The sequence below is a fragment of the Mirounga angustirostris genome, unplaced genomic scaffold (assembly GCF_029215605.1).
Source record: "Mirounga angustirostris isolate CCGP_5_RB_7025 unplaced genomic scaffold, mMirAng1.0.hap1 SCAF_14, whole genome shotgun sequence".
Classification (NCBI taxonomy): Eukaryota; Metazoa; Chordata; class Mammalia; order Carnivora; family Phocidae; genus Mirounga; species Mirounga angustirostris.
The window spans coordinates 12,548,725-12,574,983 of record NW_026991722.1 but is presented as its reverse complement, the minus strand read 5'-3'; the positions used below and the strand labels follow the sequence as shown (position 1 = coordinate 12,574,983).

At 38.8% G+C, this 26,259-nt stretch overlaps 1 protein-coding gene across 1 annotated transcript; it reads left to right on the top strand.

The window, feature by feature from the left end:
• The first annotated feature begins 813 nt into the window (after positions 1-813).
• On the top strand, positions 814-22,209 carry SERPINB10 (serpin family B member 10). Its single transcript, XM_045886585.3, has 8 exons — positions 814-900; positions 4,521-4,697; positions 6,799-6,864; positions 7,326-7,463; positions 9,353-9,470; positions 16,807-16,949; positions 19,983-20,138; positions 21,759-22,209. Exons 2-8 carry the CDS (start codon positions 4,530-4,532, stop codon positions 22,161-22,163), a joined length of 1,194 nt encoding a protein of 397 aa, XP_045742541.1. The 5' UTR covers positions 814-900; positions 4,521-4,529; the 3' UTR covers positions 22,164-22,209.
• The last annotated feature ends 4,050 nt before the right edge of the window (positions 22,210-26,259 follow it).

Genomic DNA, 26,259 nt, shown 5'->3' with positions numbered 1-26,259 from the left:
AATGCAAAGTGCATGAAGAACATTCCAAATCTGCTATAAGTAGAGAGGCTCCTTCTCTCCCTCAATCTCTCTGGAATGTTCTCAATTCCATCCCTCTCCCCCCACGCCCCTCACCACCCCACCACGCACAGGCACTCAGCTGTAGAAAATAAAACAATAACTGTGGTTTTTCCTGTTGAAGAAGTCTGGGGGAGTGAGGGAACATTCATAGGAAGAAATAAAAGGAAAATTTAAAAATGATGAACTGGCATCTGACTCAGCAACTGTGTCTAAAACATTGGTCCAGACCCCTTGTTCCTGGGGTGGGAGAATGGACATGGGACTGGATGGAGTGGTTTCCTGGGTTCCATACCAACCCATCAAGGGAGAAGAGCACCAACATTTGTTGGATGCCTCTAGCACACGGCACCTTAAGAGCGGCTTTAACAATTTAACAGCAAATATTTCACCCATAATATTTTCTATTTTACTGCCCATTATTATTCCACTAATTTAGAGCTTTCTATTTTTTTTTTTTTTTTTAAGAAATACTACTGGGGAAAACTACTAGAATTGCTTCCGATTGGCAGACTACAGAAGAGTAAGCAAGGAAAGTGTGAGTTGTTAGAATGTGTCAGAGCTCAGGTTTCTACCTGTAGACAGACATGGAAAGTGTGGGTAATTAAGTCATTCAGGCAAAAAAAATTGTTGATCTCTGTCTTTTGATTTGAACTCCTGGCCAAGAGAAACATGAAAGGAAGAGTGCATGGGCTTGTAAAAGTGAATCAGAGGGTGGGGCCGAGAAAAGGGAGGTGCTAGAATTTTTAAAGATGATTCCTACAGTTAAAAGTTACTTAACTCAACCACAATCTCTTATTAAAGGAACCGGTTGCCAATTCTGCTCCAGCAGAAGAAAATAAGGTATCGTAAACATTTTTTTTGTTTAAAAATGTTTATTTATGCTTTCCTTCTTTATTGAAGTGTCTAGCTGAATAACAAATGATCAAGAGCTCCCAAAGACAGAAATAATAGGTAGAGCTTCATCTCCCCAAGAATTCTGTACAAGTCAGACAGATTTAACCCCAAGCTGGTTCAAAGTTCGTATGGGAAAGAGGGCAAAGGGGGAGAGAGAGCATTCATTTAAAGGGAGCTAGAGAAATGGTTTTACCAGGAATTGTGAAGTTGTGAATGGCATCTCCTCCAGCCACATTTCTAGATTGGCCACCTCTGTATCTGTCAACATAGGCAAAGAGAAATAGAATATTCTCTGAATAACTGAGGCCACCCCCTTCTGACCCTTCAGAAGAGCGGGCTTGGGAATATGAATTTGATCCCCATCATTAATGTGTGGAATTAATGGTTCGGCTCTCTTTTGCTGTCCCCACCCAACGTGGCCACCACTCCATGGGCTGTTAGGTTTCTTCTCTTCCATCGAGTAGCCTAAGCCCCAGCCTTCCACTATGTGCTCATTGTAAAACACCCCAAACTATTGCTTACCTCAGAAAATGGCTTTGGGTAAGTATAGAAGTGCTGAGGGGAGATGTCATCCTCTGGTAGACGCAGCTCCAAGAAGTAGGCACTATCATTAGTATGATAGTCATGGAGCCTTGGGTATCTTTTTATGGAAAACAGGGTGAGGTTCCTTCCCACTTCCTCCTCCTCCATACCATCCTCCCTCCTTTCTTCCTCCTCCTGTTCACCTTCTTTCCTCACCCAATCCCTCCATTTTACCATTAAAATCTTGAAGATAATGAGATGCAATGACAAAGGCGATTGTATTCAGAGTCCGGAGAATATGATTGCAGTGATAACTTCGCTCTTAGCTAGCTGTGCACATTGGGCAGCACATTTAAACTCTCTGGGCCTTAGTTTCCTAGTAGATAAAACAAGGCAATTGGACTAGAGGGGACTCCAAGCTTCTTTGGGACTATGTGTGTCTATGATGTGACATTTTGATGAATGACAGTATCCTTTTATTACTTTCATAGTTCTCCAGTTTTTCCCCTAAGCCCTTGAGAGATTGAAATTTTACATATTTTACATATATATATATATTTGTAGTATTACGTATATATATATAAACTGACACATCTGTAACTCCTGAGAACTGCAAAGTACAATTTATTCTGAAAATGGCATAGTAGGTTTCTGATCTAGACATTTATAATCTTCTCTGAAAAAAAGCATTGTCTAACTCTTGTATGGATAAATTATTTCCTGTAAAACATCATCCTAAAATTCTGCATCCTTCAGAAAGCACTTTTCACTCTTGGATTAAATTTTACCAATGGGTTAGCACTTCTATACATTTTTTTGTAAAAAAAAAAAAAATGGCAGGAATTGTTCTTTTATGTTCTGGGCAATACCTCATATATTAATGATGATATTAACAAGACAATGAAGCTGAAGATAACTGGATATTAACTTTCCACAAGTAATTAGCTCTTCCATTAGATAAAACTCTTGTTTTCAGGAATTTGTTATAAGTAATTAAAATCTAGAATAACCATAAACCATAGGTAGAAGATAAAAATCTCAGGCCCTAAGATATTACTTTCTCCTCCCTTCATGGTTAGTATGGTTTTGAGGAGCCAGGCATTTTCCATATGAATGCAATTCATGAATTCTAAAGAGATAAAGTTTAATATATAGGCAGTAAACAAGCATCATTTGAATGAATATAGCTGTAAAGAGATTAAGGAGGTTATTTCCAAGATGGCACTGGATCTATCAAGAAAAAATACATACTGGCAAGTTTCGAACATTTTGTGAGGGTGTAGACTGACTACAAAACTAGAGTTGTTTTTTCTTTAGTCAAATAATATTAGCCTAGGATTATCATCATCTTCAGCAATAGGCAGTAACTACAACTGAAGCAGGACTTAAAGGGCAAGGTCTTTGACTAAGGGCAAGCCTATGGTTAGGAGGGATTTCAGCAGGATCACTGTTAATCCAATTCATAATGAAACCAAAACTTGGGGGTGCCTGGGTGGCTCAGATGGTTAAGCGTCTGCCTTCGGCTCAGGTCATGATCCCGGGACCCTGGGATGGAGTCTGGCATCAGGCTTCCTGCTCAGCAGGGAGCCTGCTTCTCCCTCTGCCTCTGCCTCTCTCTTTCTGTATCTCATGAATAAATAAATAAAATCTTAAAAAAGAAAGAAACCAAAACTTGGCCTACACATGCCTCTCCCTTGATTCAACTATTTGACTAGAGAGAACTCCTGACCTTTCTAAAGCTCTGAGGGCCAGGTGATATCAGTATAAGATGAAGTTCTATAGAACATTGGCACTAAGGGGAAATTCTAGGTCTAGGAAGTTGATTTATTTTTAATCATTTAACCAGTCTGAGAGTTTATTTGGTGATAAAAGGACATCAGATTAAAGTAGTTATTTATTTGATAGTAGTTACTTCTTTGATTTCTTTGATAGTGGTTCTTTCTTTCTTCTATTGAAGTAGTTATTTCTTAAAAGACTGAAAATGTTGGGTAATTAGAGGTGAAATTTAGAGGTTGAATATAATTTTTTTTAAATGAGTAAAACTGAGGTTTTTTGTTCAAGAAGACCAGTTTCAGAGGGTCCCAAGTGAGCCAGAATAAGGGCAAAGAGCCTTGACTTCCCTACTTCTCTATGAGCATTTCCCACTAAATTGTGTATGGTTTTAAGTTTAAGTAAATAAAAAATGGCAGCTGGAGCCCAAACAATGAACATTGTAAAAAAGCAATAAACAAGTATTTATAAGCATACATTTTGTGTAAAGTCCTGAACGAGGTGTTGTTGGAGATACAGAAAATTTTACTCTCAAGAAACTTACCCTGGAGTTGGAAAGATATAAGCATATGAAGACAGAACTAGCAGTGGGATAAATGTAAATAGGGGGCAAAAATGATATTGTGGGACTTACTCCTCTGCACATAAGAGATCAGGAAAAGCTCCTAGAGAAAAACAGAAACTTGCACAGAATTGGATTTCAATAGAGTAAAGGAGGATCAAAGCATTCCAGGAACAAAGAATATCATAACTAAAGGCATGAATGAATAAATAAGGTTAAAAAGTACAAAAATATGGGTGATAGATAAGTGAGAAAAAGCACAACGTTTCTTGAAAAAATGTCTAGTGATTTCTCATCTACTGTATAAACTCAGCAGTGCATTGAGAAGCACAGGGCTGACCTTGATGAGACCTGGTTCCACTGCCATGTTTATTGTGATTTTCTCAACAAGGAGCTGCCAACTGACTATCACCCAATTGTTCTCTGCTGTGCCTTATCACTAAAATTTGAGCAATTTCCTTAAACTCTCTGGACTTCAGTTTTCTAATATGTAAACTAATAATGTTGGTGTGGAATTTTCCCACAGTCTATTTGGCTGTTATGAATAGGTACACATATAAGGATGAATGGAAATATATACATTACATATATGCTATAAAATCGGATTAGATGATATAAATTTTGGTCATTTCAAGAAGGGGTGATTCAGCCAAAAGTAAAATAAGTGGAAAGGATTATTAACAAGTTTCCATCTCTGCTTTATTTTTCTTAGGTTTTCCCAATGGACCCTCTAGCCAAATCAATCAACCAATTTGCCTTGGACTTCAGCAAAAAGCTGGCTGAATCGGCTGAGGGCAAAAATATTTTCTTTTCTCCCTGGGGCATCTCGACCTCGTTGGCTATGGTGTATTTGGGCACCGGAGGTACCACGGCCTCCCAGATGGCCCAGGTGAGCGGGAGAGGTCAAGCGTCTTCTGTGGCCTTTAAACAGAGGGCTCTCTTTAACTGTTAGTATCATTTGCTTCCTGAAGTCTGCATAGCTTACATTTTACAGCCATATCCTTCAAAACAAAAAATACACTTAAACATTTTTTTAGGCCATAAAAAGACGTCTGGGAAAGAGAATCAACTGGAAAAATCGCTGCTTAAAAAACCACCTAAGAGCCCATGTTCCCTAGCAAGATCAAATGGAGAGAAGATAAGGTTATCAAGTTTGGTTCAGCACCAAAAAAAAAAAATTTAGTTTGATTATTAATACATCTCAAGAAGTAATGGCTCATACTTCATTTTATTTTTAAATTTTAATTCCAGTGAAGTTAACATACAGTGTTATATTAGTTTCAGGTGTACAATACAATGATTCAACACTTCTGTGGTTTACTCAGAGCTCACCACGATAAGTGAGCTCTTAATCCCCTTCATCTATTTCCCCCATCCCTCCACCCACCACCCTTCTGGCTTCCCTCTCTTTGTTCTCTCTAGTCAATAGTCCGCTTTTTCCCTTGCCTCGTTTTTCTTTGTTCATTTGTTTTGCTTCTTAAATTCCATGTATGAGTGATATCATATCGTTTTTGAATGGCTCATACTTTGAATAATAATTAGTCATCGTCTTTCCAATCTCAGAAGGATTTTCTTGAAGACACAAATAGAAAAATCAAGTGAATCCTGTTCTTTGTGCTTTCTGTGTTGTTTCTGTGTTCAATCTCTGGCTGTCTGGATGAATGTAAAGAACCCATTGAAAGCATTAAAATAACAAAACAATAGTACTGTATAAGCAATTATTGATTTGCTGTAAGCATCTTCAAAGCATTGTGCGTGTGCGTGCACACGCCCACGTGCACGTGAAAGTAGAACCATAGATAGCAAAATTATAGTCTAAAAAGCCATGTGTGTATGTGTGCATGTGTGCACACATATAAATGTATGTGTGTCTGTTTTAAAATAGAAATAGAAAAGAGTAAATCCAGCCCTAAATCATGCAATAATCAAAAGGCCAAGTGATAGAATTTCCACTCAAGGTGGTGCCCTTTGGGCAAAATACAGAAAACAGCACAGCCAGTAGTTCTGAATGAAATAGGCAGAATTTATCTTCTGTCAGCTTGGGCCTAGGATGTCACCCTTATTCTTTTAGTTCACAAGATATTGTATAGTTTCAAACAACAACAAAATCCTGGTTCACCCCTAGTTAATAACTGGTTAATTATAAAAGGCTTAACTGTTAATGTGATAGATAATCTTAGATGGATTCCAACTTGGGTCCATTTCATATAAATATATTGCTGTGTGTTCCTTGCCCTTGCTTTATTTAAATGCTATTTACATATCAATAGCAACACTGTGCAGTGGAGACTGAGTTGCTCATGTACCCCTGTCAGTCACTGGGTGTCAGTCAGGACAAGCTTTGGTAAACCAGACTTTATTCCTCATTGTGAGGTGGGTCCAGGCTGTGGGAGATGGGATTATCACCTCATTTTCTACTGTTGCACAATTCAGGGGAAGCAAGCATGTCCACATCCTTCTTGTTAACTTCCAAATGAAATGCTGGGGTGAACACAAAGAATGTGTCTTTAACTGTCAAGTGGGGTAGACAATGAGACGTGAAACACTTAACTAGAATAAACAACTAAAATCCCTGAATTTTCTAGATAATTGGAGCAATAGTGGCTTATGCTTAAATCGTCTAAATGATGCTCTCAATTGAACACCTAGTTTTCAAAACAACCGTAGATAAAAAAAAAAAAATACATGGAATACAAGAGATTTTTACCTCTAAGGATCTTCCCAACATCATCTCAAATGTCCTATAAAGAGTATAAGAATAAAGAGACCAGCTACTTAAACAGGAACTTAAAAAATTTATTTAAAGGTTGCTGTCAACTTACTCAATCCATCCAGTTAACACATCATTTAAGTGAAATCAGAACCCCTCTGGTAATTAATTATATGCTCTGTAGTGAAGTGAACAACTGACTTGTATTTGCTGATGAGTATTTCAGATGGTTACGTCTTCACAAAGTATGTTCACATATTGCCTTTTATTGAAATGACAGGTGCTTCAGTTTAGCAGAGACCAGCACATCAAATCTTGTCCTGAAAGTGAGAAGAAAAGAAAGACGGTATGTCTAATTTTGAATACACATTTGATAAGGAGAAAACACTTGCAGTATATGTATTTTAGTGGCTGATTTAAGCAAACTTTGATAGGGAACGTCTCTGAGAAAAAATATCATCAAACTATAGAAAATTTTTCAAAATACAAAAATGTGTATGCTTTTTGGAAGGGTCGTATTCTTTCCCTTTATCTCTCTCCATCTTTTCCTTCCCCTTCAAAACTGCCCCACCTTCAAACTTGTTCTTGCCTTTACAAACTAAATGTGAAGAAAACGATGCCCTAACAACTTGTAGATTCTTGCGCTGCTAACATTAAAGAAAACATTTTTTGTCTACCATGCAATGGATTTCAGCTCTTGTTTACAGTACACCAAATCATTTCACTGAGATACAGGTTGTTCATTTATAGCTAGTTCTTGTTCAGTGTTTTTATTTGACTGTTTGACTAATCCCTTTTCTTTCAAAGGAATTCAGTTTGGGCAAGGTTGAAGAAATACACTCTCACTTCCAGACACTTATCTCAGAAATCAACAATCCCGGCAAGGCTTACATACTTAAAACAGCCAACAGGATATATGGAGAGAAAACCTACCCATTTCACACTGTAAGTGCAAACATGTCGTGTTAAGCTGATGGGAAAGAAAGAGGCATGTGAGACCAATCAGTAAACTCTTTGTACATTTCTCTAGAGATCCCAGGGACAATGTTCATGTATGGGGTCAGCATTTCTGGTAAACAATCATTTAGACCACCAATAGGTGTCTAGTAAAGGAAACCAACAATGGGTCTCAAGCCAGACCTAGTGATCAGATCTTTATGCTCAGAATAAAGGGGTCCACCTCAGCCGGTAAACAGGTACAGAAATGTGGTTTGCGTAGTCTCTGGGTTAGCATTTGTTTCACGGGGAATGGAGCAGAAGATGCAGAGTAACTCAGTAGGGTCAACGTGCAGGAGCAGGGGGCAGAGCTGGTCCTGTGAGTGCAGCTGGAGACTTGTACTCAAGAGCAAACCTGACTTTGGGATCAGACGAGTCATCTCACAGCATGACTTTAGAGACTTTAGGAAAGACCCTTAACATGGAATAATATCACCTTCTCCCCTTCTCGGATGGCTAAGACCCCACAATGCAGACCATGCTTTCATCCTCAGTTCAGATTCAAGGGCTCCTCAGAGTGGTCCACCCTGAACCAAGCCAAGCATTGACTTTCCCGTTAGTCCATCACATCTCATGTCATAAGAGAGCAGGAGGACCCAAGTGCCCAGTGGGCAAAGAGCAAGGAAATTGGATAGGGTAGAGGGACAGCCATAGAAAAGATAACGCTATCTTATGATATCAAGCAGTGCTGTCCCTGCCCATAGCCAGTGAATTTGGGGAGTTCAGGACTTGGGCTTGGCTATGACTAAAGGCAGAAAAGCATCCAAATGAGGCCTTAAAGACATTTCTATTACTGGTAGTCTTGTGCATTTGGGTTTGGTCCGGAAGTAGGAGGTATTTGAGTGGGGCGGGCACTTAGAGATGAGAAGGACACAGAGGTACAAAATGAGACATCTTTTAAAATGTCCACAAGCCCTGAGAAGCCCTGGCTGTGCTCGGAGAGGTTGATCAGAACCCATGAGTCAACCCAGGGAATGGTGCCTGATGAATCTTTAAGCCTTCCTTTTTCACTGGATTATAATCTCTACAGAGCTTAGACTTCCTAGTCTTCAAACCACAGCCTGGAGGCTGAATTAACTCACCACGTTTTACTGCACACAATTCCTCCAGCAAGTAATAAACCGAAGGAGTACGACAGCTGTCCTGAGGGCGGCAGGTGCCCTCACAAGCCCACTTCTGATGACTGCCACCAGGAGGGACATCAAAGGGCTGGAGGACGAGGCCAGCTTTCTTCCCTCCGACAGCCATGCTTAGCAATCAGTTTTCAGGGCAGCGTATAGCTCTCCTCAGGGGCCCTCCACAGGTTCTTGGGTGCTTAGAGTCCACAGCAGGTGTCTCCTGGACCCATAGGCTTCACTTTGGTTCCAGCTCTGCTGGAGAAAGCCAAGTGCAACTGCCAACACATCTTAGTCACTGGAGACAGTCCTGGGACTCCTAGAGTTCTCTCCCTTTTCATTCCAGCCCCATTTCACAGGCATGAATAAACATAGGAGAGAGTAGGGGTGTTTGGGTGGCTCAGTCCATTCAGTGTCTGAGTCTTGGTCTCGGGGTTGTGAGTTCAAGCCCCGCTGGGTGTAGAGCCTACTTAAAAAAAATAGGGGAGGGTGTGGGAGCCCCAGAACTGTGGGAGACAGGCCTTCCTCCACACTTGGACTTCTGCACGGCTAGTCTGTGCCCAGTTAACTTTAAAGAGGGGAGTGTTTCATTTTCGACCAAAATGGGAGTATGAAAAAGACAGAAGGGGGCAACGGGGTGGGGGTTTGCAACTGTCCATCGATAGACTTGATTTCTCAGTTTTGGACACTCTACAAAAGGATTTTTTTACCTATATCTTCCAGAAATATTTAGAAGACACGAAAACATACTTTGGTGCAGAACCACAGTCTGTTAACTTTGTGGGAGCTTCTGGACAAATCCGAAAGGAGATCAACTCTTGGGTTGAAAGTCAGACTGAGGGTAAGCTTTCACCAAGGTTCTCGGCAGAGTGTCTTCTCCAAGCATTGCTGTATTTTTTTGAATTTGCGTTGTATGTAAGTATGTGTATTTCTTAACTAGAACTATGGACACCTTCTAAATATTCAGAACATTTCTTTCTGTTCATGCTGATGATTTTCAGATCCACAGCTTTCCCAATAAGTCTTATCTAAAACATACAAGTCAAGATACCCACTTTACTAAGTGGACAAGAAAATTCTTATATCCCAATAATTCTAAAGAGGAGCCCAGGGGAAAAAAGCAGGAAAGTGCAAAAGGAAAAGTTGAAATACTGCTACATTTGTGATTTCCAAAGAAAAATAGCTAGTAATTAATAACAAAATTGTGGCATTAAACGTGTTATATAATCTTAAGTAATTTTCAAAATCAGGTCAGGTATGAGAGTAGGGGGCTAAGCTGCCGTAGCAGAGAGACCTGGAATACAGTGGCTTGACGATAGGGTAGAAGTTTATTTTTTTCACATAATAGTCAAAAGGCAGATAAGCATTCTGTTTGCTGAGGCAATCCAGAGACCCAGACTGGTAGGCCAGCTCCGCCACCCTCAAAACATGGTTTTCATATTTAAGTCTAAGATGATTCTTGCATGTGTCATTTTTAAAGTCACCAGAAAATGGGGAAGAGAAAGCCTCTTTGCATTTAAAGAGATGACCTGAAAGTTTCACACATCAATTGCACCCATATCCCAAACTCAGCTACATGGTGTGCTTTAGGCTCCAGGGACACACCTGTCGTGATTTACTTGGGACTTGCCTGGATTTTCCACCTGAAGGCCTCTCAGTCCCAGGCAAACCAGGATAGTTGGTCACCTGGACTTGCTGTAATAATGATCTATAAGATGCAGTTTGTAGTTACGTAGCCACACACTCACCTAAAAGTTGAGTGTTCTATTTCTTTTAAAATTTTTTTATTTTAATTTTTTTATTTTTTATTTAAATTCCAATTAACATATAGTGTAATATTAGTTTCAGGTTAAAATTTAGTGATTCAACACTAAAATTTACTGATTCAACCCGGTGCTCATCACAAGTCCCCTCAATCCTCATCACTTGTTTAGCCCATCCCCCTGCTCACCTCCCCTCTGGTGACCCTCAGTGTGTTCTCTGTAGTAGAGTCTGTTTCTTGGTTTTCCTCTCTCTTTTTTTCCCTATGATCATTTGTTTTGTTCTTAAATTCCACATGAGTGAAATCATATGCTATTTGTCTTTCTCTGACTGACTTATTTCACTTAACATAATACCCTCTAGTTCCGTCCACATCATTGCAAATGGCAAGATTTCATTCTTTTTTATGACTGAGTAATATTCCACTGTATATATACACCACATCTTTTTTATCCCTTTATCAGTCGATGGACACTTGGGCTGTTTCCATAACTTGGCTATTGTTGGTAATGCTGCTATAAACTTCAGGGTACATGTATCCCTTCGAATTCGTATTTTTGTACCTTTGGGTAAATATCTACTAGTACAATTGCTGGGTGGTAGGGTACTTCTATTTTTAACTTTTCGAGGAACCTCCATACTGTTTTCCAGAGTGGCTGCACCAGTTTGCGTTCCCACCAAGAGTGCAAGAGGGTTCCCCTTTCTCCGCATCCTTGCCAGCACCTGTTGCTTCTTGTGTTGTTGATTTTAGCCATTCTAACAGTTGTGAGGTCATATCTCATTGTAGTTTTGATTTGCATTTCCCTGATGATCAGTGATGTTGAGCATCTTCTCATGTGTCTGTTGGCCATGTGGATGTCTTCTTTGGAAAAATGTCTATTCATGGCTTCTGCCCATTTCTTAAGTGGATTATTCATTTTGGGGATGTTGAGTTTTGTAAGTTTTTTATTTATTTTGGATACTAACCCTTTATCAGATATGTCATTTGCAAATATCTTCTCCCATTCCATAGGCTGCCTTTTAGTTCTGTTGATTGTTTCCTTTGCAGTGCAGAAGCTTTTTATCTTGATGAAGTCCCAATAGTTTATTTCTGCCTCTCTCTTTGCTCACACAGCACTCAGTGTGAAAGTTCACTTTGACTTGCACCGCACTGTTATTGAAGTTAACTGCTGAAGCCTCCCCTACTAGACTCAAGAGCCCAAGGGCAATGATGCTGCCTGATGTGAGTTTCAGCTTTGAATCACTAACACACAGCAGGCCTGCTAATTGTCGTTGTTCAGAACATTAACGTTTACTGAAGTGCCCCAAGGAAGTTGGCAGCCCTGAATTCTCAGTTCCTTTTTCATTGAACTAGTGACTCAGCAGCCATGGTGAGGCAAGAGTGACCATTTTACTTAACTTACACCTGATTTGGATTCATTCAAAAGCAAGCCTGTTTTTAGAACCATAGATTAGCTAGCATTTACTGAGCACTTGTATGGTTTCAGTTAGCAGGAGGACCAAATGGGATTGTAAAGGCAAAAGTGTGTTGTAATATCCAACACAAATTCAACATGGCAGATGTAGCTGTAAGAATAGTCTGGGGCTGAACTAAATCTGAGGTCTCAAATTCCTGACCCAGTGTCTGCTGTGTTTTCTAGAAGAAAAGGGGGAGCCCTACAGATAGGGAAGAAAGAGTAGACTTCAGATTATAGTTACTATAGGGTCAAAATAAAGGATAGACACACTTGGATAAATCCTCCATTGTCACACTACTCGTGAAATGAGAGTTCCTCCAAAATAAACTAACCCAGGGCACGGTCAGAATCTTTTATTAAGCCCCTATTGCCTGCATCCCATGACTTCATTGCTCCAGCTGGCAAGGCTGGCTCTATTTCTTAGAAGTGGAATCTTCTAAAGAGGAAGAAAGCTGTCGTTTCTGTATTTTCTCTTCACGTACTGAACACAAATATTGGCTATTTGAGGGCTATTCAACACCAAATAAGGTAAAGAATGAATCAGCTATTTAGGAACTTTGACTTTGTCAAGGCAGAGTTCTGCACATCCTTAAGGGAAGTTGCTAGAAACTCTTCAGCATGACTACGTTCCATCTGAACCACCTAAAAGAAGCTTCTTTCCTTCAGGTTTCAAATAGACCTTCTTTCAAGTAGCCATGTGGACTACTTGGACATACAGCATTCAGAGTCAAAGTCTCAATGATAGTGGCAGTTACATGTTCCAAATTTTTTTCTGGTTTGTCTTCTTTATAGTCTATAAGCTACTTAAAAGTGGGTGTTGGGGAAGGTTATTGTCTACATGTTTGTAATCTCAAAATCTATCATGTGCTTGGCACACTGGGCACTCTAGTGTCACATTAATAACTCTGTGCTCAGCAGGACTTACCCTGAATATCTTCGAAGATTGTCCTTCCCATGACCTCAAACTACCAAGGATGTATGCAATGAACCAGCCAGTAGGTGGCACTTTAGCTCTAAAGAGTATAGCAAAATCATGGTCGAATTTGGCTCTGTTAATTTGAAGTTGTATTTGACTACACTTTGTACATCCTTTATAAAATAATTATATTTTACATATCTTAACACAGCTGTGGGTTCAAGAGGCTGGTTTCTCTGAAAACATATGAACCCAGAGAATAATGCGACACAACTTCAATCATCTGGATCTCAACCAACTTGAGATAAGTCTGTGCAGAACTCAATCCTCGATATGTTCTCTATGTGCATATACAACTCTATCAAATGATAGAATACTTGATTAAAAATGACACAGAGCTTTTAAAGAATAAAACTTCTGTGCAAAAATAAAGATTAAAAAAATGATGTAGACGGCCTCGCCATGGTGAATCACCAAAGAAATTGTAAATTAAGTTGAACACACTGTCTTTAATAAGATACAAAAATGCATACTAAAATGATTTAGAAAGTTCTGATGTCAGCATTTAAAATCAAATTCAAATTTAATTGTTAAAACCAAAATGTTTGTTTCATAGGTGAGGGAGGGTTGTTTTGAATAGACACGTCCAAGTCATACCTCAGATCCACTGGAATCTCTAGAAGTGCTGCCCCCAGAACTTTTTAAAAAGCTGCCCAGCTGCTTCCGATGGGGTGAGGACAACTGCAGGCGGGCTGTGCCCTCGTGCAGTCAGGCTCAGGGAGCCCGTTGGCTGTGCGTGCGCGTGTCTTCCCAACCCCCCTTTCAGAGACTTCCATGTTGGTAGCTTGAAATCAATATGGCGAAAATATTTACACCTCAGAAATAGGCTACAAATCAGGAGTCTCCCTTCTCCCCCACCCCTACCTGGAGCCAGTTTACCAGCAAACCCCTAGAAATGGAAAGCCAGGGCTCTGGATTTCATTTAATTGTTGTTTTATTATAGTTCACTTACCTACTATTGTTTTCCAAACCTACTTTTTGTTTGTAACAATAAAGGGAAATCGAGAAGTTAAATAGACCTAACTGTAGTTGTTCTTAATTATTTTTAAAAAGTTTTATTACGTGTGTTTATTACCCCACTGTGTCCTGACCCCATTGTGGCATGAGTGTCCTTGCTCAATGCAATAACCTGCAAGCGGACATATTTGCTACCCATTGTTGGCCCACAGAGGGGTATAAAGACCATTAGAGGGACGCCTGGGTGGCTCAGGCGGTTGAGTGGCTGCCTTCGGCTCAGGTCATGATCCCAGGGTTCTGGGATCGAGCCCCGCATCGGGCTCCCTGCTTGGCAGGAGGCCTGCTCTCCCTCTCCCACTCCGGCTGCTTGTGCTCCTGCTCTCACTATCTCTGTCTCTGTCAAATAAATAAATAAAGTCTTTTTTTTTTTAAAGATTTTATTTATTTATTTGAGAGAGAGAGAATGAGAGACAGAGAGCACGAGAGGGAAGAGGGTCAGAGGGAGAAGCAGACCCCCTGCCGAGCAGGGAGCCCGATGTGGGACTCGATCCCGGGATTCCAGGATCATGACCTGAGCCGAAGGCAGTTGCTTAACCGACTGAGCCACCCAGGCTCCCTAAATAAGTAAAGCCTTAAAAAAAAAAAAAAGACCATTAGACCAAATGACTCCAAACCAGTGGCTCTCAGTCCTTGCTACACATGAAGCGAAGTTTACTAATTCCCAAGTCCAACCCCAGATGAATTAATTCATATCTCTCAGAGTGAGGCTCAGGCATCAGTATTTCTAAATCCTCAGGTGATTCTAATTGATAGTCAGGGCTAAGAATAATTGCTGTAAATGGAATAATTCCCTCAATCCCATTGACACGCCCCATTTCCAAACGAGCTCCATTGTCATGGCCTTTGAGGTTCCAACTCCCTGGTAACACTTGGACTTGCTCAACAGTCCTCTGGTGTGTGTGTGTGTTCACGCTATGGTTTCACCTATCAGTCTAATCCATCTGTATTTTCTCTTCAAAATGTCTTTCAATAGCAACTTTTCTTGGTTTACGTTCCTGTTTCAGAATTATTCTTTTCAACAAATATTTGTTCTAGAAAAACAATATTTTAATTATATACTCTAAGACTTTAAAAAGAAAACTGTACACAAAGTTATCAAATTTGCTTTTCATAGGAGAATGGGTTAGCCCTTCTGAAACTATTTTATGTATATTCTAGGACTGAGCAAATAAGTAAATACATTGGAAATAATAAGGGCCAGGTTTTTCACTGACAGAGAAAGGAATTGACAATAAGCAAAAGCAGAGGTGAACATGAACCCCATGGTGCTGGATTGGAATAGGAGATACCAATATGACTTCCTCATCTTTAATATATAAGCAGACAGAGAATTAGATAGATATCGGAAATATTTACAGATGTGTGTATAATACATGTATTTTCTAGCTTTCTCTGCTGAGCAATGACACACCAGTAATAATGTGCATATCTAACATCCACATCTTGATTTCTAAAAGCCATCCTTCAAAAAAAATAAAAATAAAAATAAACAGGGTTCCTAGAAGAAGAAATGCCAATTCTAGGGCTGGGACATGGAAAGCACCAGATAAACCTTAGGATACATTTTGGTACCAGAAAGTAGAGAAATGCTCAAAATATTTGAGAACATGTCAGAAGGACATAGGGGCCAACTTGAGGAGATTTCCAATAACCAAATTTGGGACAATTTGAGCAGCAAAATAGATAATGATAGTAATAAATTATAACCCATAGGGTAAACAAATATCCATGAGTCTATACTGATATAAATTATTGAATACTTAAATGAAAGGAAGAGATGGGAAAGTTCTTCCTCATAGTAGAATTCAAGTTCATAAATGTAGAAGGAATAGTGGAAATTGAAAATCACCATTTGGCAAACACTACAGTCAACATCGCTTCAAGCAAGATCATCAATGAATGCTAAAATTGGTGGGCAAAAATTTGATGAGAAACAGGAACTTTATGTGGTCACCAAGTAGCTCCCCACATGATACTTATGAATTACAAAGGGAAAAGTCATCATTTTACAGTGAGAAGCCTGTGGGAACCAAATCATCAAAGTTAACATCACCCATGGTGGGAAATAGGAACATAATTTATTTCCTAGTATGATTCATTGAGAGGCACGTAACAATGCTTCTGTGGTTGCATTGGTGGCCTAGGGCTGCCATGACAAATTACCACAAAGTGGGTGGGTTCAAACAATAGAAATGTATTCTCCCACAGTTCCAGAGGCTTCGAGTCTGAAATCAAGATATGAGCAGGGCCACGCTTCCTCTAAATGCTCTAGGGAAGGCACTGTTCCATGCCTCCCTCCTTGCTTCTGGTGTTGTTGGCAATCCTTGACATTCCTTGGCTTATGGACACTTCAGTCTCTGCCTCTGATGGCCCATAATCTTCTTTACAACTGTCCTATGTCTGTGTTTTCACATAGTCCTGTCCTCTCTGTGTGTCTATGTTCAAATTTTCCTCCTCTTGTAAGGACATCAGTTATTAGATTAGAGCTACCCTAATCCAGGATGACCTCATCTTAACTTGATTAGATCTGCAGAGACCCTATTTCCAAATAAGAGCACATTCACAGGAACTGGTAGTGAGGGCCTAACATACCTTTCTGGGGGGATACAATTGAGGAAATAGACAAATCTGAACTGAGAATTGAGGGAGCAAAGTGTCAAAGTCATGAAAGCCAAAGAGGGAATGAGGAACTATCCCAGATTCAAAGGCACTAAGATGAATTGACACTTAAACACAACTTGAGATTTTGAGATCTTGGATTGATTTCTGGTCCAGAAGAAGGACTTTATTGGAACAGTAGATGAAATTTAAATAGGACCTGTTAGTAATATTCTATTAATGCTAACTATCATTGGTGGATATAAGATATTATCACTTAGCAGTATTTCATAATTATCATTTTTATAAGTGTGGCGTATTCCAGGATGTAACTCTACCATTTGTAATCTGTCCTTTTGTTCTTGTAGGAAAAATCCAAAATCTCCTACCTGATGATGCTGTGGATTTTGCAACGAGAATGGTTCTGGTGAACGCCCTTTACTTTAAAGGAATCTGGGAACATCAGTTTTTAGTCCAAAACACCACAGAAAAGCCTTTCAGAATAAACAAGGTAAAAACCTTTTAATAATCAGCATGGGTTTTTACATGGCATTGTAAAGGAGGTTCTATTTGAAATTCATTCTTCTTTCTGAATATATGTTCCTGGAAAGTCTGGCTATTACCAGGGCAGGGATGGCTGAGCTAAAAGCCAGGTCCATCCCACCTGGGAATTCCTCTTTCATTGTTTCTTCTCTGAAAATAGACTATTCACATATTTTATCACTTAGTCCCCCCTACGACTATGGTAGAATAGGTAAGGTAGTTATTATATTTATTTTCCAGCTGTCAAAGTGACTGGAGCCATGACTAAGTTAGAAATCTACCAGAACTGTAACCCCCAACTCTTCACTATTAGTTCTGTTCTTGTTCTACTAGATCAATATTCTTCTACCAAATTCTTATCTTTCCATAAGTGAAAGAAATACACCTTTAAAATCTCATCTCGTCCATTGTTTTCTCTTTGTGTTAGGACACAACACACTTGTTTTTGTGATAGGAACCCTCTACAGCAAGAAGGGAGACTAATATAAGGTGACAGATCCCCTAGAATCTAAGGGCTGGAATGTGGCTGGGTCTTGGAACTTGAGTGGAAACAAGGATTCAAATGTAGTCAAGATTCAGTCTTTATCTTTTCAACTCTGTTTCTCCCACCGTTCTTCCCTCAGGCTGAAGTCTAACTTCCTCTTCTTCCCAGTTCACACTGGCAGAACATGGCTACTCACAACACTGCCTCTGTTTTAGAGACCAGTGTAATAGATCTCATTTTAAATTCCTAGGAAAGGAATTGATTAGCCAACATTTGTTAAAGCTGTTTAGTCCTGCGGTGGGTCTTCTCACATAAATAGTGCTGCCAAGGACCTACCACAGTAGGTGGGTGGTACAGTAGGATGATTACCACCCACAGTAATCGTGTGGATGTGTGCAATAGGCAGTTCTCAATCAGTGGGATAAAAATGGGGAAAGGACCAAACATATAATCGAATAGGCTAACCAGAAATGAGCTGGAGAGTTACCTGGCCTAGTATATCCACAAGGAATTTTCAGTTGCAAGTGATAAAATAGCATTCCAAAATGGGCCAGTAAAATGGGAATTATATTAGCATTCATTACGTAACTAAGAGGAACTGAGATGTCCAGGGAGTCTCAAGACATAATCTCACTTCTCTGTCTCTCTCTACCCCCACTCCCACCACCTCCACTCCCTCTGGTTGTTGCCTTCATTCTCTAATACTGAAGATACAATTTCTCTATATGACCAGGGAATATGTTTGCCCCCTTGTCAGCCTTCGAGGTTCACAACCCTGGTAGATAGTCTTTGCTGCTAGCTCTAACAGAATGCTCCCAAAGGAGGACTCTGTGTTGTGCCATTCGTGTGCTCATCCCTGAAAAATCACTGTATCATGAAGTATCCTGAATGAACAGCCCTAGTCATATGACCACTACATTAGCAGATGGGTGGGACTTTGTGATTAACAGCTCCCTATAGAATGGATAAGTAACATATGTCTACAACATCTGAATTGCAGGGTTTTGTTTTTGTATTACCATTGGCTTTACTATAAATAAACTTTTTTAAAGAGCATTTTTAGGTTTGCAGCAAAAATGAGAGGAAAGTAGAGTTCCCATATATCACCCCCCACATAGTTTCCCTTATTATTAACATTTTGCAGTAATGTGGTGCCTTTGTTACAGTTAATGAGCCAATACTGATACATTTTTATTAGCTGAAGTCTATAGTTCACTAGGGTTCACTTTTGGTCTTGTATAGTTCTACGGGCTTTGACTAACGCATAGTTATGTATCCGCCATTCTGGTATCATACGGAATAGTTTAACTGCCCTAAAAAAATGCCCTGTACTCCACCCATTCATCCCTCCTCCTAAATACCTGGCAACCACTGATCTTTTTACTGTCTCTATTGTTTTGCTTTTTCTGGAGCATCATGGAGTTGAAATTATATAGTATGTAGACTTTTCAGATGGGCTTCTTCCACTAAGCAATAGGCAATAGATTTAAGCTTTCTCCCTGTCTTTCCCTGGCTTGATAGATCATTTTACTTTACTGTTGAATAATATTCCATTATCTGGACGTATTGCAGTTTGTTTAGCCATTCACCTATTGAAGGACATCTTGGCTGCTTCCAATTTTTGGCAATTAGGAATAAAGGTGCTATAAATATCTATGTGCAAGATTTTGTGTGGACATAAGTTTTTAACTCATTCTGGTAAATACTCAGAAGCACACTTGCTGGATCATATGGTAATACTATGTTTAGCTTTGTAAGAACCTGCCAAACTGTCTCTGGAAGTGGCTTCCACTTTGCATTCCCATGGTCAGGGAACAATAGTTCCTGTTTCTCCACACCTTTGTCAGCAGTTGATATTGTCAGTGTTTTGGACTTTCAGCCACGCTAAAAGGTCTGTAGTGCTATCTCATTGTTCTAATTTGCAATTCCCTAATGACATATGATTGAGCATCTCTTCATATGCTGCATGTGTTCCTTTGGCGAGGTATCATAGCTTTTACCCATTTTTAAAATTGGGTTCTTTTATTATCATTGAGTTTTTAAAAGTTCTTTATATATTTTGATACCGGTCCTTTATCAGATATGTGTTTTGCAAGTATTTCCTCCTAGCCTATTGTCTTTTTATTCTCGTAGTAAATGTCAATGTTTATGATACTAAAATACTTTCTCAAATGTTTGCATGTGAAATACACCTTATTCAGTTTCTGAATCATTGACATTGGCATAGTTTGCCTAAGATTAGATATTTTTTAAAGTGTTCAGTGGGATCCAGCTTGCTATGATTTATAGAGGTTGCCACGATAGCATTATAAAAAAAAACCTTCATATCACTTATTGTTAATGTTATCCAGTAGAACACCTATTTCAGAAAGCAAGATCTGAATAACTTAGTCAGCATTTTGCAGAGAATCACCAATTTTGCCAGTGTCCCAGACTACTGGGAACCAATTATGGTAAAATAAAATTAAGGATTTGGTGGAGCATTTCCTCAGTGATTTTGCTACTTCCTTCCCATAGAGTACAAGCAAGCCAGTGCTAATGATGTCCATGAAAGAAAAACTTCAAGTTTTTCACATTGAAAAGCCACAAGCCATGGGCCTTCAACTCTACTATGAGAGCCGTGATCTCAGCCTGCTCATACTGCTGCCAGAAGATATCGATGGGCTGGATCAGGTACTGTCTGTCGGCTGCGAAGGTGGTTCTGGTGTTTACTCCTCTGGGGAGAAACATAAGACGTGGTCTCCCTGTTTGTTCTTTGATTCCTATAGAGGAAGACAACCAACATACCTTGAGCCCTCAGGACTTTACCTTCACAGTATCATTTAAATTTTATAAAACTCTGTAAGTTGGGTATCACTATTCCTCAGAAAGTTTAAGTAATCTAGAGGCTCTAGCATGGGGTAGCTAAACAAACAGCCACAGGAGCATCGGATACATATATTCTTTGCCAGAGCTGACCTCAGTCTAGGTCTTTCTTCTCCTTCTGGTAGGGCTTACCTAATTGGAGGTTAATTTTTTAATCATTTGCATTAATCTAGCTTGAGATATACATTTTTAAACAAGACTCTGACTTCCAAAACTTGAAAAAAAAATCCATTTTAATTAAATAAAGTCTTCAGGAGAAAAAGGCTATATCAGTACTAAGTATCAGTACTACCTTCAATTATTTCCTTATCAGCTAAATTTCTATGAAGCCTGATATAACTTTGGTCACACCATGTTTTTGAGCAATTTGTATATTTAAATTGAACATTAGTTTCTCATGCAATGGGTGGCCTGGCTTTCTTTGCACTGTGTATAATTTTTCATGTGTTCTAGATTCTTTATACTTCTAAGTTTCCACAGCCCTGCTAGAATGTAGAAGAGATTTCCAAATGGTATCATAAAATTTGTGAAACTGGAAAGAATGGTAAAAGTAAGACAAATGGTGGACACTAAACTATTAGCATCACACCCTTATAAGATAAGCCTTTCTTCCTAAAAGTGCAGTTTCCTGAGCTGAATATGTTGTCAGATTACTAATGTACACCATCTACAAGTATGTCATTGACAGCAATACTTGGGTCTAGAAAACTCTCAAAGTAGCAAAAGCATGCGTCTTGAAACAAACATTTATTTAAAAAAAAATCAAGCACATTTTTTCTCATATATACTTATGCATATGGGTGTATACATCCACATATATTTATTATTTAGATAATTTAAAATATAAACAGGAGAAAAATATTCTCAAAAACTATACTAAAAAATAGGCATTACCCTTAAGATTTGGAGATTTTCCTTTCTTTAGTTTTCCTTCGCTTTTTTCTTGGCATAGCTTATAGTTACTAATTTCATATTGTTGTGATTAAATAGACATTTTTATTTTATCTCAGATTTTGTTTTCAAAGAGCTGTGTCCCATGTGAATATAACAGATACTTTTTGGACCCTGGCACATAATTTATTCTAAAGTTTATGCTTTTGTGTAGACAGCACCTAAATGCATATTTATGTTGACTCATTTCCGTGTGTAGTTGATGTTTTGCATGTTGGCATAGAACTATGCCATTTTGAATCAAGGTCTAATTCTCCTGTATCCTGGCAACTACTCAGGTCCAAAACAAAGATTCTGTAGGGTAACAGTGTGAGGAATCTCATTACACAAAGAATTTCCAAATGTGTGTGCTTTGTTACCCTGGGTAATGGGAGTGATGGTAATTCATGTATGTAATATCTTGAGGTCTCATCCCACCACTATTTCTCACTCCACTCTGGAATTACTGACTCTCTCCTCCTCATTCCACACCTGCAGCTGGAAAAGGCCATCACCTATGAGAAGCTGAGTGAGTGGACCAGCGCAGACATGATGGAATTGTATCAGGTGCAGGTGCAGCTCCCCAAGTTCAGGCTGGAAGAGACTTACGATCTCAAGTCAACCCTGAGCAATATGGGGATGAGCGATGCCTTTAACCAGAGCAGAGCTGATTTCTCAGGAATGTCTATGGACAGAAAGTTATTTCTGTCCAATGTTTTCCACAAGTCTTTTGTAGAAATAAATGAACAAGGTACAGAGGCTGCAGCTGGTACTGGGAGTGAGGTGAGCGTTCGAACTCAACTCCCCTCCATTGAATTTAATGCAAACCACCCATTCCTCTTCTTCATCAGGCACAACAAAACTGGGAGCATTCTCTTTTACGGGAGATTCTGCTCCCCCTAGACCATGTATCTTTCTCATCAAACAAGACCATCTTCCGGTGTGAAAAGTGCACCAAAAGATGGAAAAACACAATTATAATAAAAACCAGTTTGCAGCTTGTATGTTTTTCACATTTGAATGTTAGCAAATAAACCTTGAAATAATGCATTCTAGTGACTTTATCGTATCTACCTAGCTAGAGAGAATGGCAAATTTTATTTTTATCACTTAACATTTTGTCTTAATGTGACTTTTATTTACATTTCAGAAGTATTATGTTATTCAACTGAATGCCTTACAATTGTTGAACTACTCGGTCACTGTATTATCATTGTCACTTATATTTCACATGCCGCACTGAGTGAAGAAAAATCTTTACAAAGGTGATGTATGGATTCTTAGTTTGAACAAATGTATAAAGGTAATGTTAGATGTTAGCGCTGGGGAAAAGGTGTTAGGAGTATACAGAATTCCCTGGATTATCTTTGTAACTTTTCTGTGAATCTAAAACTTTTCAAAAATAAACATTTTATTAAAAATAATTATTGTGTAAAAGTGTAGTCATACTAACACCCCTGCTTTTAAAAATCTTATCAAGTAGAAGAACAAATTTCTTTTTTTAAAAAGATTTTATTTATTTATTTGAGAGAGAGCACGAGCAAGCATGAGCGGGGGAGGGGAAAAGGGAGAGGGAGAAGCAGACTCCCCACTGAGCAGGGAGCACCAAGACTATGGACACTGGGCTCCATCACAAGACCCTGAGATTATGACCTGAGCCAAAGGCAGATGCTTAATTGCTTGAGTGACCCAAGTGCCCCTGTTATTCTAATTTCAGAGATTGATTATATACTCTAGGTTATTTTTTGATATTCATCTAATAAAAGGAAAGACTAGATCTGACATGAACAGTGTATAAATGAGTATAAGAAAATGTGTTTTCTGTACTGAATCTTGGCTCAGTATTGTAGGAGAAAAAAAATGCCTTAGCTCCAAAGATAGGAAATTGTAATATATATGACATTTTATCATATCTATGTCTTAGCTCCAAAGATAGAAATTGTAATATATGTAACATTTTATCACATCTCTATGAAACATTTTGCCTCCATTCCTAATATCTCACACTAGCTAGCAGTGAAACAAATCCTTTGTGTCTGTGTTCTAGTAAATTATAAGTTCTTAAATATTATAAAAGAAGACCACTGTAATACTCTTAGAGACTGACAAACAGAAGCGTTAAACACAATACTTTTCAAACAAACAAGAAAGGAAAAAGGATGATACTAGAAACTTCAGATGAGTAAGAATGAGATTAGTAAGAGAAGTCTTACAATCACTGTTCTATTTTGTGTATTTTTTTTAAGAGGCTTGAGTCTTAGGAGAGTCTAATTCACTAGACTGGTAAGTCTGGATTTATTGGACTTACGGAAATTCAAATGTTTGCAAAGGTGTGTTTGTGAACTTTGTAAGTTTGCCCTTAAAGGTGTTCAAAGCTTTTAAAAAATCTGACAGGTTGTGTAATCAATGCCTAAACATTTAAGGAAAAAAATAACTTATTTGCTGTTTAAGCAGTGTGCTTTAACGTTCTAGAAAAAAATTATTTTTACTCGACTGACAAATAGTAAACTGCCTGTTAACTAAGGTATACCAGTAGGTGTAACAGTAGTTGTTCCCTGCTTGTGAAATTACACTGTGGGAAGGAAAACCCCACAAACTTTAAAGAACCTTGCCTTTACCAGCAGGGTGGCAGACTAGGAGAGGAAAAATGGGATTGATGGGTTTCTCATATGGGAGAGCTCATGCGAAAGAATATTGAAAGGTTTGCCTGGTCTGTAGAACACTTGGGGGCACATTTGCCATCAGCACACAGGAAACTGAAGAAATGGGGAAGAAGGCAGTAGGAACATAAGGAAAAACAGTAGTAGAAGAAAAAACGAACGCATTCCCATAGTACACTTGTTAACTCAGTTACGAATATTATTTAGTTGTAATCAAGTTAACACCTAGGGCAAGTGCGATAGTGTGAGTGGTGTGAGAAGACCGAATCCTCAGCCCCTAAATTAGGAAGGCAATAGATAATGTCTAAAATTGTTAGGTCAAAAATGTTAATATAGCTATGTTATTTGGAAATCTGGAGGCAGATACGAGAAGAAAGAGTGACTGCTTCTGGGGAGGTGGAAGGAGTGGATAGGAACCCGTCCTTTTCAAGTATCTCCTCGAGCATTATCTGATTTTTCAGCTAAGTGTGTGCACATTAATTTCATAAAAGGAAAAATTTTAAAAACCCTCAGAAAAAAACATAAATAACATAAACATTACCTGTCGTTCAGAAACTCGTGATGTACAGAATTTATTTCCTTCGACTCTATCTATAGATTATGCTCACATGCAACTTTATTCCTAATTTACACTTAATAGCCCATGCTCCCGTGGCAATATTGTCTTGTTCTACTAATATTTACATTAGTTTCCTATCATGGGTGTGATAGAATCTGACCTGTTCTCTGTTGTTGGGCATTTGTTGATTTTCTCTGGGCACACGAAATAAAAGATGAGGTGGTCATCATTCCACATAATATTTAATCCATGTTTGTGTTTTACTCTCAGTGAAATTCCTTGAAATGTAATTTTTGATTTCATGGCAATTTCTTTTCTTATTTCTTATTCCACCCATCTTTCTTTTCTTCTCTTCTCTTCTCTTCTCTTCTTTCTCTTCTCTCCTCTCCTCTCCTCTCCCCTCCTCTCCTCTCCTCTCCTCCCCTCCCCTCCCCTCCCCTCCCCTCCCCTCCCCTTTCTTTTCTTTTCAACACAGTTCTGGAAGTAAGTGGCACCCAATTTACAGCACTGCTTATGGAGAATAAGAAGTCATGCCCATCTTACCTTACCAGCATCGGGGACCCATAGTCTTTATACTTGCAAATTTTATGTTTTAAAATGATAACTTTAATGTGGTCTCCACCACTTCTTTCTTTTGGGGAGGACATGGTGTGGCATAGGGATTAAAACAGCGAACTTCAGGGTCACACAGACCTGGTTTCCAATCCTCTGTTCCTTATAGCAGTGCAACGTTGGGGACCAGAAACTTAAAGAACTAAGGTTCAATGCTTTTCCTAGATATTTGCAGCACCCACTTCACACAGTTGTCCAGATTAAAGGAAGTCTTGCAAGAGAAGCTCTGGTATGGGATCTAGCACATAGTATATACTCAAAAAATATTTATTATTTTTCTTTGAGGTTAACACTTTTTCATATAATGATTAGCTATTGCTTTTCTTTTAATTTCATTTTTTAAACTGTTAATTTTAAAATGTGAGTATAGTTGACACACTCTATTACATTAGTTTCAGGTGTACAATAGCCATTGCTTTTCTTTGTTGCAAATTTGCTAATGCCCTTTGCACATGTTTCTACTGCGGTCGGTTTTTTAAATCCACTTTTCTCGAGCTATTTAAGTGACATTTAAAGATTTTTTTCAAATATTTTCTTGTCATTCATCTTTTAATTTTATGGTAACTTTTTGACATATGGAATCAAATATGTTTACTCAAATGTACTGAACTTTTGTGATTGTTTTCAGATGACTCATTGTGAGTATGTTAGGATGTCTTACTGGTAAAATGTTAATTTTGTGAATAGTTAGAAAAGATGTCCGAGCAGAGGAGTACTGCTCCCCACAGAGCTCACCTATTTCCCTCCCAGGATTCCTCTATTGCATTTACAGACTTTCAGACTAATTGGGCCTTTTAACTTACCTCTTGTTCTCATTCAGATTCCTCCGTACCTACTCGGCTCTTCCTAAAGTAAGGGCTTTTCTTTTCTTTTTTTCTTTAAATTTTTATTTTATTATGTTATGTTAATCACCATACATTACATCATTAGTTTTTGATGTAGTGTTCCGTGTTCATTGTTTGTGCATAACACCCAGTGCTCCATTCAGTACGTGCCCTCTTTAACACCCATCACCAGGCTAACCCATCCCCCCCTCCTCTCTAGAACCCTCAGTTTGTTTCTCAGAGTCCATAGTCTCTCATGATTCGTCTCCCCCTCTGATTTCCCCCACTTCATTTTTCCCCTCCTGCTATCTTTTTTTTTTTTTAACATATAATGTATTATTTGT